Source organism: Mesoplodon mirus (genome assembly GCF_964341445.2).
Source record: "Mesoplodon mirus genome assembly, chromosome: 7".
NCBI lineage: Eukaryota > Metazoa > Chordata > Mammalia > Artiodactyla > Ziphiidae > Mesoplodon > Mesoplodon mirus.
In genome coordinates, this window is record NC_138983.1 from 96530310 (window position 1) to 96545597 (window position 15288).

A 15288-nucleotide genomic window follows, 5' to 3' on the forward strand; every position below is an offset into this window, starting at 1 on the left:
GATAAGTGAGCCGGACTGGCCGAAGCAGCCTACCTGCCTGAACGGGAACGGAACATCAGAGAGGCCTGCCTTTCTTTTCACACCACGACTGAACAAGCCACCAAAGAGCCCGCAGTGTGAGCGGGGCCAACGCAAACACCCTGCTGGAACACCCAGCCCAGTCCGCCACGTGGAGGGGGCTGGGCTCTGAGACCCGCCCCCCATCCCCAGCCAGTGTGTCCCCCACCCAAGGAGCAGCAGCCGGCGGATCCTAATCCGGGGCACCCACAAGGATGCTCACCTCGTAGCCAAGCCGGGAGGCCTGCTGTAGGAGGGTCTCGCCTGCATTCTTATTGACAATAAGTCTCCGCGCTTCCGGTGGCATCGGGCGGGACTGGGTGGTCTCTGGAGGGGAGCTTGAGCATGTCAGCTGCGAGACCTGGGAAGATGGTAACAATTGCTGCAAACGGTCCAAGGGCTTCTGGTCCTGCTTGGCCGGCGAAAGATCATAGTCGGAACTGGGCTCAGGCCGCTCCTGAGTGGAGGAAAGCACTTTTCCTCCTCTCTGTCTGAGGGAGGCGGGGCGCGAGGAAGGGGCTGCATTTTTACTCGCTGGAAACTTCACCGCCACCCAGGAGACAGGTCCCCTAGGAAGGGGCAGTGACATTTTTGGGGGAGGGGTTCAGGAAAAGGAAAGCTTTGTCCCCAGAAGCAGAGAAGTAGGCAGGCGGGATGTGCCTGCACAGGCCCGGGGGGGCGGGGGAGAGCCAGGGGCAAGAGGTACCTTGCCATCCGCATTGTCCACGTAGGAGTCCCCTGGCAGCGACAAGCCCCGCCTGGGCTCCTGAGGGATCAAATGCTTGGTTTTGCACGGTCGCTTCGCGGATGGTTTCTCGCTGTTGTCGGTGTATTTCTGCGGCAGGGGCGAAGGCTGCCGATCCATTTCTCCGTCCATGCACAGCACATCTGTCAGGGGGAGAAGCAGCGGGCGTTACACAGTTGTAGCCGGTGAGGAAAGAAAAGCCCATTGTTAGCACTGATCGTTGGAGCAGATTCAGTTTTTAAAGATATACCAATTATGTTTTCAAAGCACTAATATTTTAATTATCCCACATTCAACCGGCAAATAGGCTAACCCACGAAACGCCAAATGGCAAGTCGCTTCAAAGGGCCGCAAGACAGGGCAGAAGCCAGCCCTTCGTGCGCTCCCGTCCCCACCGTGGGGGGCCTGGGTGCTCGGGACAGGGCGACTGGGGACAGCCTGAGGCTGGAATGAGGGCACTGACAAGCGCCCGGGGTCACCCAAGACTTCCCTTCCTGCCCAGCTGCGGGCTGGGTGATGAGGAGCAGCCCAGGAAGTCGAGCTCCCACCTCACTGTCCATTCCATAAGGAAGTGTGCAGGCTGAAAGGACCTCATGAAGAAAACTCCCCGCTCGCCACACGCTACTCTTGTCAACTTGGATGGCGCTCAGGTCCCCTCCAGGGCCGTTTCCCACAGAGGGCGGGTGATCCACCCTCCAGGAGCGCCCCCCCGCCCCGTGCGTACCTTGTTCATTGTCACTGCATTTAAGGGACTCCTCCAACCAGCTTCTGTTGCTTTTGGCCTCTGCCCTTTTCCTGCCAGGTTTCTCTTCGGAGATACTATTGCCCTGGGGGGTGACCGCAGGCTGGACCGCCTGAGTCACTTCCGTCCCGCCCTGCCGGCCAGGTTTGCTCTCTGCTGCCGACACCTGCTGCTCCCGCCGTTCTCTAAGGTGCAGCAAGCGGCGCTGCTTTCTGGGATGGAGCCCTGTTAATTCAATGCACACCTCAGGTTGGTCAGCTCACTATAATGTGGCTCTTCTAAATGGTTAGAGGAACTGTTTGTCATTTCCCTCTCAGGCCAGTCAGCTAATGGAGAAATAACTACAAATTAATGAAGAAGCCCCCCGGGGCGGGGAACAAACTGTCGTACACATCACTAACAGGAGTGGGGGAGGGGAGGGGTGTGGTCACTGTGTTGGCTGGAACTTGTCACCAAGTCTCGGGAGGGGGCCTATTTGCCTTTGGCCACCTTTGGGCTCCAGCCCTGGCACCTGGCTTTGGGGGGGTGGGGGGTGGGATGGGGGTGGGGGGTGGGGAGGTGTGAGTGGCTCCCCCCAGGGATCCAGGGTGGGACTGGAACTTTCCACTGCTCCGCTCCAGGACTTCCGTAGGGTGCCCTGCGGGCCCGAAGCGAAACCAAGCCCACCTTTGGAGACCCGTCTCGGCTTGGCTTTCAGCAGAGAGTCCTCCGGGAGCACAGTGGTCTCAGTGTGGTTCCTATTGCCAGACACCTTGCGCTTTCTGTTCAGCCTGAGGGTGGGGCTGCGTGACGCGTCCGGGGCCGCCTGGTCGGCGGGGGACTCTCTGGGGGGCTCCGTGTCCATGTCCTCAGGAAGATCACTGTCTTCTGGGGCTTCGAAGGGGTCAGGTTTGCTTCCATCATAACACTCCCCTAGGGGAGGGGAGACAACCCGGAAAGGAGGGAACAAAGGTCACCAGGAGCAGGCAGGACCCCCATGCCCAAGGCAATCTGCTACCAACAGACCACCCCCCTTTGGAGACCAGGGGCCTCACACGCCGGAAGCACAAAACCCTCAGAAAGACGTCCCAAAGGAAGGACAGCTGAACACAACCAGCAAAGAAAGCAGAAAATGAGGCGCGTAGCCCACTCACAATCCATCCTTCAAGGGTCGAGGTGAGGCATCTACACCATCCCTCTATAGGCATGTGAGATCACTCCCTAACTGCTTAACTCTCCAAGGTGGCTTACTGTTAAAGGGGGGGTGAGTGACCTCACAGTAAGAGCCAACCAATCAGGGCAGAGCTACAAATGACTATGGAAACAGCTGCTAGTCAACAAAAAAGGCTGATGTCATCAAGAGACCAAATAGCCCCCAACTGCCATCTACACAGACATAGCACCAATGTTCACTTGGGTCAGCAGGGGCGAGGGTGAAGAAAAAGGGTAGGGAAAGAATGGTGGGAGGCTGGGAAGCTGGGGAGACCAAGGCAAGAGGAGCCTGGCAAAGGGAAAGGAAAGGCTTCCTGGTGCACACACAAGGGTCAAGGGCAATTTCAAAGAACTCAACCAGATTGCTACAAGTCCGTCTGTCCTCTTTCCACACCCGTGGGGGGAAAAGCATTTCACTGCCATCGAGGGGCTGCTCCTATTTCCTGTCTAGGAAGAAGGCCCTCAGTGACACCAGTCACCCACCTGGCACGTCTCCACGCCTTCCTTCCCAGGCAACAAGCATCTAAGGACATTTCAAAGACAAGACTCCAACCCCCTTCATGGGGGTGGGGTGGGGGGATGTGGCGGGCAGGGCTGAACTGCTCACACCCCAGCTCCGCCTGTGTTGCTCCTGCCCCCTCTGCTCAATCTAGCATCCACTTGGGGCTTTTCCTCCAATCAGCCCAGCCTAACATCACTCCTCACTTTTGCTCTAGCCAAAGAAACAGTTCAACTGCTTTGCTAGTCACATTGTTTCTAACACACAAAGAATTCCATAATGATCACTGTGCTGTTAAAGAGTTCCCCGAAGATGACCCTGTGTCCATCACCGGCCGGGGGTGGGGGTGGGTGTATGAGTTTGGTATTTTGTTAACACCTGAGCTAAGCTCCCACAGCCCGTTTTTCTAGATGAAATCATGGACACACCCCTCACATGCTGCTCGCATTCCTCCTCCTCTCCCTAGACCACTTCAAGTATCACTCCCACTTCTGCCCAGCCGGCTGGTCCCCTGATCAGCCTCTCTTGGGGGCATTCCCAGCATTTAATGGCAGCCAGTTGTGGGGATGAACCTCACCCTGGCCTGGGCTAGCCTGACCTGTGCTCTCAATGGTGGAACACACTTAGCTTTTCTCCAAGGGTATCCCAAGGTGGGGCAGATCCCCATCTACTCTTGCCGGAATGGTGGAATCACCCCAACCGCGAGGGTCTCCTGCCATGGCAGCAGGAGAAACCCCAAACTCCTGGCCTGTGCTTACGGGTGATGCAGCCCAGGCTACCGCAGGCCCGGTGAAGACGGCGTGCTGTAACTCTCACTCCGGCTGCTCTGTGACCCTCTTAAACACTCGGGCAGGAATGGCGCCACTTTACAACTCGGCCCCCTTCACTTGTAAAGTGGGAATGTTACTGCTAGCCTCCCTCCAGGGGTGGGCTTCATAATCACGGGCCGGGCTCAGCACAGAGAAAGGCTGGAAAAATCCCTTTAACCAAAAGATGCCAAGACTTTCAGACCAGCCTGAATCTCAGGCCTGAAATGTAGGAAATTTTAAGAGGTGAGCCCTGCTGGTTACACCATTGGACTTCTCGGGTCCAATCTGGTCCAATCAGCCTTCCCTAAAAGCTCCGTGGGAGGGCATCCATGGAGGAATGGAAGGGCTACCTTAAGAACCCCCATGTCCAATTTGAAAGTTTCTTTTTCCAAACTAGGTCCATCCACCCTTCCCCCAACCCCGGAGCCTTTTGGGGCAAAGATCTCAATTCCCCTCAGCTAAGGCCCCCCAAGACCTTACGCTAGTGTGACCTTACCCAGGCCACTAATAACCCTGAAGGACACCCACCCCGACTGTCCAAGATGCCCATGGCCACCAGCTATGGGGTAGAGGCTCTGTGTCACTTGGAGCTTCTCAAAGACTGTTCTAACCACGACCCACAGGAGGATGACCCTTGAGGGCAAAGGAGATGGGGAGATAAATAGATACACGGGGATCCTAACCATCAGGCTTTGCCATCATTGCTACTTTTGGCCCTTCTAAAAGTGGGAAGCCATGTGCCCTTGGTCACCCAGTCTAAGCAAGATGTGAACGTGGTCCCTGCAGCATGGTCCTATGACTCACAGCACCTATATCCCAAATGCATTATGGTTGTACCACAGCATCACCTCACAGAAGCATCACCACAGCAACATTTACAAGTCACTGTGGCAGCAAAGCACCCTCACCACTGTTGAGCCATGCCCAGTGAGGCCTAAACGAGGTGAGAGGGTTCTGAGTCGCTGGAAGGCTCCCCAGGATTAAAATCCCCTTCTCTGTAGCTTAACTATAGCACCTCCAGTCAGGGCTAACCTTGTTCAAAGTTACACCCGCTACACAAGGGGTGCAGGGGCCTCTGTTCCAAAGGAGTTTACAAACGTGCAGGTGCTCAGCTGGAAGAGTTCCCTGAGCAAAGAAGTTTCATGAAGCCCCTCGACTGAGGCTTCCTCCAGCTCCTGGCCAGGCACTGCCACTGAGCAGGTCCTAGGCCTGTCCCAGCCAAGTGGTTGGCAAGGGAGATGGTTACTCCAAGGTTGAGAAGGATGGGACCAATGCCTCCTTGCCCCGCCCCATCTTCAAATGCCACTGAGGGTTCCTAGTGATGAACTTCCAAGTCTGAGGAACCTCCCAACTCATTTGGTGAACTTCCAAAATAAAAATTTCACTCAGCCACCCATGTGATCATAAAGAATAAATGAGTATCTCGGCCACTGTGTTTTCAAGTTAATTCCTTTTTTTAAACAAGCCCCTAGCAACAAGATGCACCCGCACCAGGACAACCAGGGCCACGCAAACAGCACCCACCACCTTGGAAGCTCCTGGTCCCTCCATGGGTAGGGGCTGCCTCAGAAGGGGGAAGGCATCTTGAAGGCGTCCTGGACCTTCTCTGGGACCCCTGCCCGCCCCAAATCCCCGCCCCAGCTCCCATGTGCTCACAGCTCGGCTCTCGGCCACACCGACACCCATGAGAAGGACCTGAGCCCATATCAGCTCAAGACATGATGGCCCGAGAACAAGAAGGCCCGTTCATATCCAGCTGAATGGAATGAACACCTGCTGGGCCTTGGACGTGGAGGCCGCAGTAAGAAGAGTGGCCCCTTCAGGTGACCTTTCCTGACCAGCTATTTACAAACCCCACGTCTCTACAAGACAGTGGGTGGGTGGGGAACCCACCTCCGTTGCCCCAACCTTTCAAACGGAGCCCCTCACCTTCCCCAACCCTACTCCTGCCCTCCCATGGTGGCGATTCATGGCTCACTGGGCCATGTCCCGGGTGCTCCAGGAAGAGACCCGTCGGTCGGTCTGAGATTGGAGGCAGGCGGTGGGGGGAGGGGGCTTTCGGAATCATCTGGGGCTCAGGCCCTGCTCCCCATCAGCCACACCGAGTTCTCGTCTCCACGCTCAGCAGGAAAGACTGGGAAGGACGCACACAAACATCTCTGGGAAGAAGGGCGGGTGAGGCCACTGAGACGTGAAGGGCAGCGGCCACCCTGGGTTTGGCCACGTTGCTGGAGAAAAGGGCGAGAAGACTCGAGGCCGGTTAACTGCCCGCTCCCTTCCTCCAGCCTCCCTCACCGTCCACCCACAACAGGCAGATCCCCTCCTCAGAAAAGTGCAGCCCCGTGAACTTGGCCTTGCCCACTTTTATCACATCTCTCTGAGAAACTTCCCCAAGAGCTGAGTTATGAGGCCACTCGGGAGGGTAAGGGCTGCGTGTCAGCTGTGAGCACAGGCAAGGAGGGAGGCCTGGACCCTCCGTTTTTCATTCCAATCCCGAGGGGGAGGAGCTCGGAATCGGCTACTCCAGGCACATCAAGAGCCCCATCCCTCGGGTAAGGCCACCACTGACTAGCCCCAGAAATCCCCTTCTACGGGAGCCACGTAGGACAAACCGGTCCCGGTGTGGCTTACCCAGAACCCTGGCCACAGGCCTTTGTCTGACCCCAAAGATGAGCTGGGGGAGGGCAGTGCTCCAAGCAGCAGAGAGAAGCACACGCTGTGGCTGACCACAATTTTCCCAAACTGCATCAGGCACCCACGACCTAAGCATGCGGGCGAACGCTGACCCTACGACTGGGTCCAAGGGCCTGGGCCTCCCAAACGTGCCCACCACCCCCGACTGTCCTGTCTCAGGAGGATTTCACGCCCACCCTGTCCTCGACGTTCACCTAGGTGCCCTCACTCACCATCACCGGTGAGGTTTCTGGGGTCCGGAGCAGGCTGCAGGCCACAGGCCACAAGCACGCACACTGAAGAAAGCGGGAGAAAGACCTCCACTTGCTGCCAACACATCTCATTAGCCCAGGAAGTCTCGAGGGCAAAGCCCGAAGTCAACCCCAGTGGGGGAGCAGCTGATGGGACCGCAGAGTGTGACTCGAGGCAAACACTAGCTTTCTCTCCAATTTTGCCTCCAAAACAGAATACACCCTGTCTGGTAGGAAGAACGCCCTCGTTGATCCCACGCCCTTGGAGTGTGCTGTCAACTCCTAATGACTGCAAACAAGCCTGCCACAGAAAATAATTATGCTCGTCTTTCTGGTGCCTTCATCAGCCCTCATCTCACTTTAACGAAACCTCTGCCTTTGGAGGGAGAATCCGAGTACTCTCCACTCCCTCCCACAGGAGACTGTCACTCTGGAGGGTCTGACTCTGGCTGCAAGTGTCATTCCACTGCTACCAAAAACCCGTATCCGTACCTGCTCCAAAACAGAACACATACCTGCTACGCTGGAGGTCTTGCACCGCCATTCCTCTGCTCTACTGTATCAGACTATTACTAACTACAGGACTAGCATTGCTCCGGAAAAAGGAGATGCGTGCCAGGAAACAGCATTTCATAGGTGCTTCACTCATGGATGCCGCAACACTCAAAAGGACAACCAGCCTTGCAATCCACAGCTGGGAAGGGTGGCCAGAGCAGCCCGTTCTCCGAACAGCCAGCACCCAGACGCTGGGCCGTCGGAAGCGTATTGTTTCCTCTCACCTCCCTCGGCACTGGGAGCAGAACCGCCCCGTTCCCACCGACGTGGTACCACACGCGAGCCGCCTGGGTTCACTTACATCTCTCACTGTCGTTCTGGTCGGCAATGGCCTCCTCCAGGGCGACCGACTTTGGCTTTTTGTCCTGACTTCCTTTCAGCCTTTCCCAGTCAGCGGGGCTGAATTTGCGCACCTCGGAGTCTTTGGTCGTGGGGTGGCCACCTTCTCGCACTTTCATCTCCAACTCGGAGAAGCGCATCACTGCACGCTACAAAGAGAACGGAGATGGTAAAAAGACACACCTTACCACCAAAGCTATTTCACTGCCCTTACCTTAAAGGAAAGTATCTTCAAAGAAAAGTTTGCCCAAAACCAACCACAATTTATGATACGACTGAGATATTTTAAAATTGAACGATAAAAACGTAAGTGTGTCTATGTGTAACTAGTCACACACTCTTTCTTCGTAAAGCCATATGTATGTAGAAATATATGTGGTGTGTATGTATAGCCATACATACACTGTGGCATAGAGACAGACATTCTCTTTCGAAGGTAAATAAAACAAAACACAAACACAACGCAAAGAAAGCGAAACAAAAACACAACAGAAAAGAAAACAAACGCACAGTGAATAAAGACGACCATGGCCCACAAACTTCCCTTTGTATATTTGGAAATGAAATTTAACTCAAAAGGTTTATGTAAGATTCTAGTAATAAAAATTTGAAGAACTGACCTCACAGTAAGCAGCGGGTAGACATAAAATACTGTCCTCTTGTAATCCTTCCATCTATGTCATTAAAATCGGCACTCAATGGATCATCTAGATAACTTCATCCATTTTTATAAGCATAAACCAATTTTTTTCTTAACATTGCAGAACAATTTGGCTTTATTTGTCTTTTAATTAAAAGTAAAATATCTTAAGGAAATTCCTATACAGCATCTATCATTCACTAGCAAGTTAAATACATACTCTATCCCTTTAAGCAAGGTTTGTGTTTTTGTTTTGTTTGTTTGTTTGGTGGAAAAAAAAATTGCACGAATCTCACAGACATGCGGCCGCTACACACCTCCACCAAGTATCACGTAAGGCATTCTAAGCAGCGCTTTTAGGTATATTTGTTAACGTACAGTAACGGCAGAGAAATCAAAGCGATTCATAGGTAAATGTCTTTTAGACATCCTTCACAATAATTAAAACTTCCGTTATCAGCATTCGAGTGGAGTTCGCTTAAAATCTACAGAATAACTTCAAGTATCCACTTACGTCCCCTTACTGGACACATTTCAAACATTTAAATTATCCTAAGCTTCATTAACCAAATCAGCCCGGTGTCCTGCCCTATCATACCCCCGGCCCCCTCCTCTTCACACATTACAAAAACCTGACAACTGGTCAGGCTCCTGAAATTCGGGTTGGGGGGGGCTCACCTGCAATGCCCGCTGCTCCCGGCCGAGCTGACTGGAGTCTGCGTACAGTCCGGTAGCGACACACTTGAACCGGTCACCCACGTAACCAGCGGAGTTTGCGATTCTCTTTGCCAGCTTAGATGGCTTCGGTTTCAGAACTTTGCCATCGGTTGATCCTGCCTCGTCAGCTCCGTCTTTGGTGTAGGTGGGGGTGACGTCCACCACGCAAAATGGTTTGGGATCCTCTTGGGTTTTCCCGAAAGTGACCGCAGAGCTGTCGCTCCCCAGGGTCGGCTCCAGGAATGGAGTCGAGACCGGCGTCGCCAGGTTCTCCTTGTTGGTTACCGCTGGAACATTCTCCTTGCTTAAGCCGGAGACTGGCTGGCCCGGAACCTGTTTGAAAGTATAGGCTTCGTGGAAGTCACTGATGCGCCCCAACTCCTCTCTCAGGGCAATGAAATCCCGGTGTGGCTGTAGAGCCGGGTCAGGCAGGCGTTTGGTGGGCTCGGCACTCTGGCTGACACTCTCAGCTGTGAAGCCGGGTTTGGACACGTTAGCGTCGGTTTTCGCATCTGGCTCTTCCCGGAGGAGGTCTACATAGACAAGCTTGTCACTCTTGACGACGGTCTTCCCTTGATTTCAGCTGGGGCTGGGCTTTAGGTTCTATGTCCGCGGGGACTTCTGGATGTAACTTGGTGCTGCCGGCTTCCAGCATCTCAGAAAACCGGTTCCAGAGGCTTGGGTCCTCGTAGCGGGTCCTCTCGTGGGACCGGTACCTCCTCTCCGGTTTCTCCTCTTTAGTGATCTCGATGGGCGTATGAGGTATCAACATGGGATGCACCATGCCCAACCCCAGCGCGTCCTGGTAGGTCACAAGCTCCGGCCCGCCCGTGGGTAGCCCGCAGGGCAGTCCCGGCTTTGGGGCGAGGTGCCCAGGAAAGAGACTGCCATTGGGCAACACCGGGTGAGGGTAGACAGGGCCTTTGCCGTGTAAGGAGAGGGGACTTATGGCAATGTCCTCGGGCGCTGGGTAAGGCAGATAACTCCTGGGGTAGGGGATTGGTGGGGACCTGAACGCCTCGTTTGGTGAGAGAAATACTGAGCTCGGCGGGAGGCCATTCTCATTCGCTTTGAAGCTCGGCTCTGGGTTGCTGGCTTTGGCGCCCTTGCTGCCGGTGCCGCCGCTGTGCTTGGCAGGTGTGGTCGAGGGCTGGCCCACGTGCTGGATGACGGATGGCGTGGTATCCACGGAGCTCCTGCTGGTCTCGCTGCCCTCGGCGGTGGCATTTGGGGCCGGCGACGCAGAGGCTGGGCGGCCGGCGCTCGACACCGACCCCGAAACGTTAGTGACCACGGCGTCGGCGGCACCCATGCGGGGACACGAAGAACTGCGCTGCTGCGGGATGGCCCAGTCCAAGGCCTTGTTTTTCAGCGGCAGGCCTTTGCCATTGTTCTCTTCGTTAGGACTTGGCCCGGGCACCACCCAGGACGAGGGAGCCGTGCTAATGATCTCAGATCTATAGATAGCACAGCCATTTCCTGGAGGAGACAGAGTTTCTTTCGGAATCTCACTTCCGGAGAGCACTAGGCCGCTTCCAGCTCTGCTGTGAACCAGGACGGTGGGAGCCACCTTTTTCATGTGGTCAGCTTTGGAAGCATCTACATCCACCACTTTACAGGACAAGTCTAGTGGCTTATCGGTGACGCCTTTGGTAACCGTCTGCTTCTCCAAGAGAGGAGGTGAGCTGCCATCTTTTCTGTCTTCACCTGCTGTTTTCCGGGTGTGCCCGGGAGCTGGCTGGGTGCTTTCGGCTCCTTCTGGAGCCTTTGGATACTTGCTGCTGCAGAGCCTGGCCGCGGGGAACTCGCTGCTGACCGTCATGTATGGCTTCGACAGGGTGACCGAGGGCGAGGTGGAGATCCTGGCACAGTGCTTATGGAACGCGGAGTAGGTGTCCGCAGCGGGCTGGGAGGGAAGGTGGACGCGGGGTGAAGGCCGAGGCGAGGGGGGCAACAGGAGAGCCGTGTCCCCCGGCAGGCCGCTGGTGACCGCCTTGGCAGAGGGCACCCTAGGCTGCTTACTGTTCTGGATGTGGGGATACGAGTGGGAATCGACCGGGTTCCCAGGACTGACGCCCATCTTCCAGGGCAGGCTTTTGTCTGCGCAGTGGACCAGAGGCGGGATGGCTGGTGAGGCCGAAGGCGTCGAGAGTCTCACATGGGCGAGGCCAGGGATGATGGGATGTGGGGACTGATGTGGTGAGGTGGCGGCAGGTAGAGAAATCGCTCCCCATTGGTACAGACCGGAGAATACAGCGGCTGGGCCACGCCGTAGGACTGCTGAGGTAGCAAGGCCTTGTACGTGTTCAGGGAATACTTCTTTGGCGAGTCGAGGAAAGGGTAGATGGCTGGCGTGGCCCCCTCCATGTAGGGATTGACCCAGGGCAGCCGCAGGTAACTAGCACCATTGATGTTGAGCGGGCTCTGTTTGTCGCTGGCAGGTCTGTCCAAGCCCAGTGTTTCTGCCGTGGGGACAGCACTTTTTTGTATTCTGGGTGGCGTTTTGTATATAGCACTGAAGCCATTTGGGGGTTTTCCGGAGACAGCGGAGGCCTCCACCGTCTCGGGTGTATTCGGTTTGAACTGCATCTCTGGGTTTCTTTCGGAAGAAAACCCCAGACCACCTATGGTTGTGGCAGCCTCCTGCCCTTTCTCTGAGCCCAGTCCACACGAGCTAGAATAGACGATGTTTCCGGGGACACGCAGCCCTTCCCGGATCAGGCCGGTGTGTGCGGTCCATGCTCAGCGCTGCCAGGCCATCGATCCGATGGGCCGTGGTCGCGTCCACCTTCGCAGAAGAAGAATATGGCTATTACCGAGGACATGCCTTCAAAGCAGCCCATCCCAAAGAGAAACCGCGGACTAGCTCAATAGGACATCAGCCTCAACATCTGAGCCGAAACGGTTAAAAACTAAAGGATTCACAAGGTCTTTGGCCCCCTCCCCGCTTATCCAGAACCCTCCTCTGCCTGCCGCCTCACCTGTGTCCAACTAGTGTCCTCAAAGCACGGAAAACGTTGGCCCCTGTAGACTTGAGGCCCCTGCATTAATTCAGTCATCTATTAACTCTGGAAGATCCACCTTCTCAGCAGAAATTCTTTGCTGCAACTGAGGTGATACCAACTCCACTGCTCTCAGAACCACCCTCGTGGGGTACAGAACTCGGACTCACCCTCCCCAGGCCCCAGTCAGGTTAGGGCGGGGCGATGTGCACTGCGTTTTTCCCCCCGATGGAGCGGGGAGGCATTCTTTAACATAACAAAAACCAATCTTCAGGGGGACAGTAAGGAATGAAGGACTTGAGCTGTCTCATTTCTAAATCAATAAAGAGGCCACGGGTCAAACTGTAGTTGTGTCTTTTGACTTCCTCTCCCTGGTATCTGAAGACAGCTCTGTTTCATATTTTACTGGGAAGGGAAACCCTAAGGGTCTACTTGGAGGCTACACATTTATCCAGCTGGGAGCACTGATGTGGCACGTAGCTTATCGAAGAAAAGGCGGTACGTATCCCACCAGTCACCAGGGGACGAGGATGTAAATGGCGAGCACAGCCAAGAAAGCGAGCCAGGAAGAAATTGGGTGAGGCTTCGTCCTGCGGCCTAGGCTTTCTACTCAGCCCTGCCCTGAAACACCCCGCCCCGCCCCCAAAAGGCCCTTTAATGGTATGCAAATGAATGCACGATTGATTACAGATCACTGATACTCAGCACATCAACAGAAGCCATTAATCTCTTACCACGTTGTGATTCAAGGGGTTTTCTTCCCTTAGTTCCAGTACGGCCTTTGAAGTGCACCTTCGTTTACAGGAATTTTCCTATTTAGAAGGACACACCAACTTCATGAAAGCATTCCTCACTTAATCCATCTTTCATAGATTGCCCCAGAATAGACCAGTTTCTAATAACTCCGTTTTTCCAACTGCCCTTAAAAAAAAAAAATCCTCCCCAATGGCCCATATTGAAAGTTGTCCCCGAATGGTGATTCAACGGGACTGGGAAAAACAAAGGAAAGGCAGGGCAACAGGGATGTGAAATCACAGATGCTATGTCCTCGAGGTGGGTAAGGCAGAAATTCTGCACAACCACGTCACCCTCACAATTTTTCCTCCAGAGAGGCCGGGCAGGACAGTCCGGGCTCTGCTGTCCTAGCAGACCCTTATAAGCTCTACCTGAGGACAGGAATGAAGTAATACAATGTCCAAAGCCAAAGTGGGGACCTCAAGGCTGGAGTCTGCGAGCTGGCTACATCAATCACTTCTGTGTTACCGGTGAGGACAGGCTTTCAAAACTTTTCCCCAAACCAAGTTAGGTACCATGTCCTATGAAACTGGTTTCCATGGTGATAATGAAGCCATATTTGACTGCCTCTATCAAAATGATGGGGGGATAACACACTAATATCATACAAATGTCAGCTGCTCCAGGGGAAGCCGCACATCTGTGCCAGGCTGCTTGCGGCTGCCCCTGGAACTTGTTATCAGAGAGCATCGATAAAGAAAGTGCTTGGTGCCAACTTCCAAATCCCCAGGATAAAATCACTGACAAGCGGCAGAGAGAAGTTTCATCATTACCCGGAAGAGCAGCTTCAATTATCTACTGCTTAGCTGCCTCTACCCCGCACTCCAAAATTACTGATGAGGAAACATAACAGAGCTGCCGGGTGACTGAAACCAGGAGCCAGTGGCCTCGCTTAACAGGTGGCGGAGGATGCAGAGAAACCCTGGGCTTCAATGGTGTGAAGGGTGGCTATCGTCCCATTTATTACTGAGCAAACTATTTGTTTTAAAAGCACATCGAAGGCCGATTCACCTGGGCCCACACTCCTGACATTTAGAGTTAAAGCAGCATATAGACTGGGATTAATTCTCCTTCGTAAATATGAAATAATAAATTAAGGACGAAAGTGCACTCAAAGGCCGCTTTAGGGGCTAACCTCTTAAAGGGCGGCAATGCTTCCCTGAGCCAGGTTGCCTGTTAAAACTGTAAATCAAGGGCCACCAGCTAGGCAGGAGATCTCCCCCCTACCCCCTTAGGGCCCACTCTGGCTGTGAGGACATGAAGGGGGGGCTCTGCTCAGGAGCCCTGAGGAAGGACCCACGCTCTCCCCAGGCCTCAGCCGGACACGCGCATTTACCTGTCGTCGCTGATCCCACACATGCGGACCCTCTCGCTGTTCATCCAGCTGTGAACATTCCCATACGGGGGGCGGGTGCTGAAAGCATGTCGTCTTCTTGGATGGCAGCTTTTCTTCAAGCGTCTAGTCTGTTTAAAACAAAAAGAAGCCCAGGAGGTTGAATAAAAAAGGAGCCAAAGAGGGAACAAGAGAAACCCTCCTTCTAGGCACTTCATACAGAATGCACTTGGGAAGGCAGACCCTGCTCCACGTTCTACAGATGGCCAGAAGCAAAGGAACACACCTGAGCCAGAGGTTCAAGGAGGGAGGTGGAACTTCCCTGGCAGGAGGCGCTGGGGATGCAGAGAGTTCAAGAGCCACAGGCCACACCATTCAAGGTACAGCACATGACACCCTTAACCTGCCCTTCTCCCTTCTCCCTTCCCCTTTCCCAGCCTTTTGGAGAACACACTTGGATCGAAAGTGGACGGTGCTAGATTCCAGGGAGCCCCACATTGACTCTTCTTGTGGCTGAAAGGATTGGGGACAGGGGTGGGGTGTGGGATAAAAGGCACAACAGTCCGGTGTGGCGGCCCAAACTACGACTCACTTCCACGGCTGCGGTGCGTGTGACTTACAGATGGAGGGGTAAAAAGAGTCAGTGGGCTGGCGAGCCACCCCACCCGAGCCCTAGATTAGATTAAGCCCCAAACCTGGGTGGTTTGGCCTGGGAGCTGCAGAGGGAGGGGGCTGAGTAATTCAATGACGCCTGCTCGCTGGGGACCAGCAATCAGGAGCGAGTGCAGAAATCGTAGCAGCCCAGGCTGCCGGGCTGGGGCTGGGGCTGGGGCTGGGGCTGGGGCTGCAAGATTCCGGCCCACGGGGAGCAAGCAGAAGCCACCCGTTTTCCGTCTAGCGGGAGGAGGGGGGAGGCTGCTGAGGCACAGGGGAGAGCCCC

At 54.7% G+C, this 15288-nt stretch overlaps 1 protein-coding gene and 1 pseudogene across 2 annotated transcripts in view; both read right to left on the reverse strand.

The window, feature by feature from the left end:
• Window positions 1-15288, reverse strand: part of LOC309808894 (centrosomal protein of 78 kDa-like) — a 981446-nt pseudogene that overhangs the window by 39019 nt on the left and 927139 nt on the right. The window lies entirely within an intron of this gene.
• The window catches only part of LOC309807693 (BCL-6 corepressor-like), a 35989-nt gene that overhangs the window by 9007 nt on the left and 11694 nt on the right, over window positions 1-15288 (reverse strand). The window contains 14 exon segments of the mRNA XM_082627548.1: window positions 281-544; window positions 764-945; window positions 1527-1769; window positions 2211-2456; window positions 7824-8010; window positions 8482-8535; window positions 9180-9797; window positions 9801-9821; window positions 9823-11373; window positions 11376-11945; window positions 11947-12006; window positions 12955-13010; window positions 13013-13032; window positions 14352-14479. Coding sequence (XP_082483674.1) covers window positions 281-544; window positions 764-945; window positions 1527-1769; window positions 2211-2456; window positions 7824-8010; window positions 8482-8535; window positions 9180-9797; window positions 9801-9821; window positions 9823-11373; window positions 11376-11945; window positions 11947-12006; window positions 12955-13010; window positions 13013-13032; window positions 14352-14479 — 4200 coding nt within the window.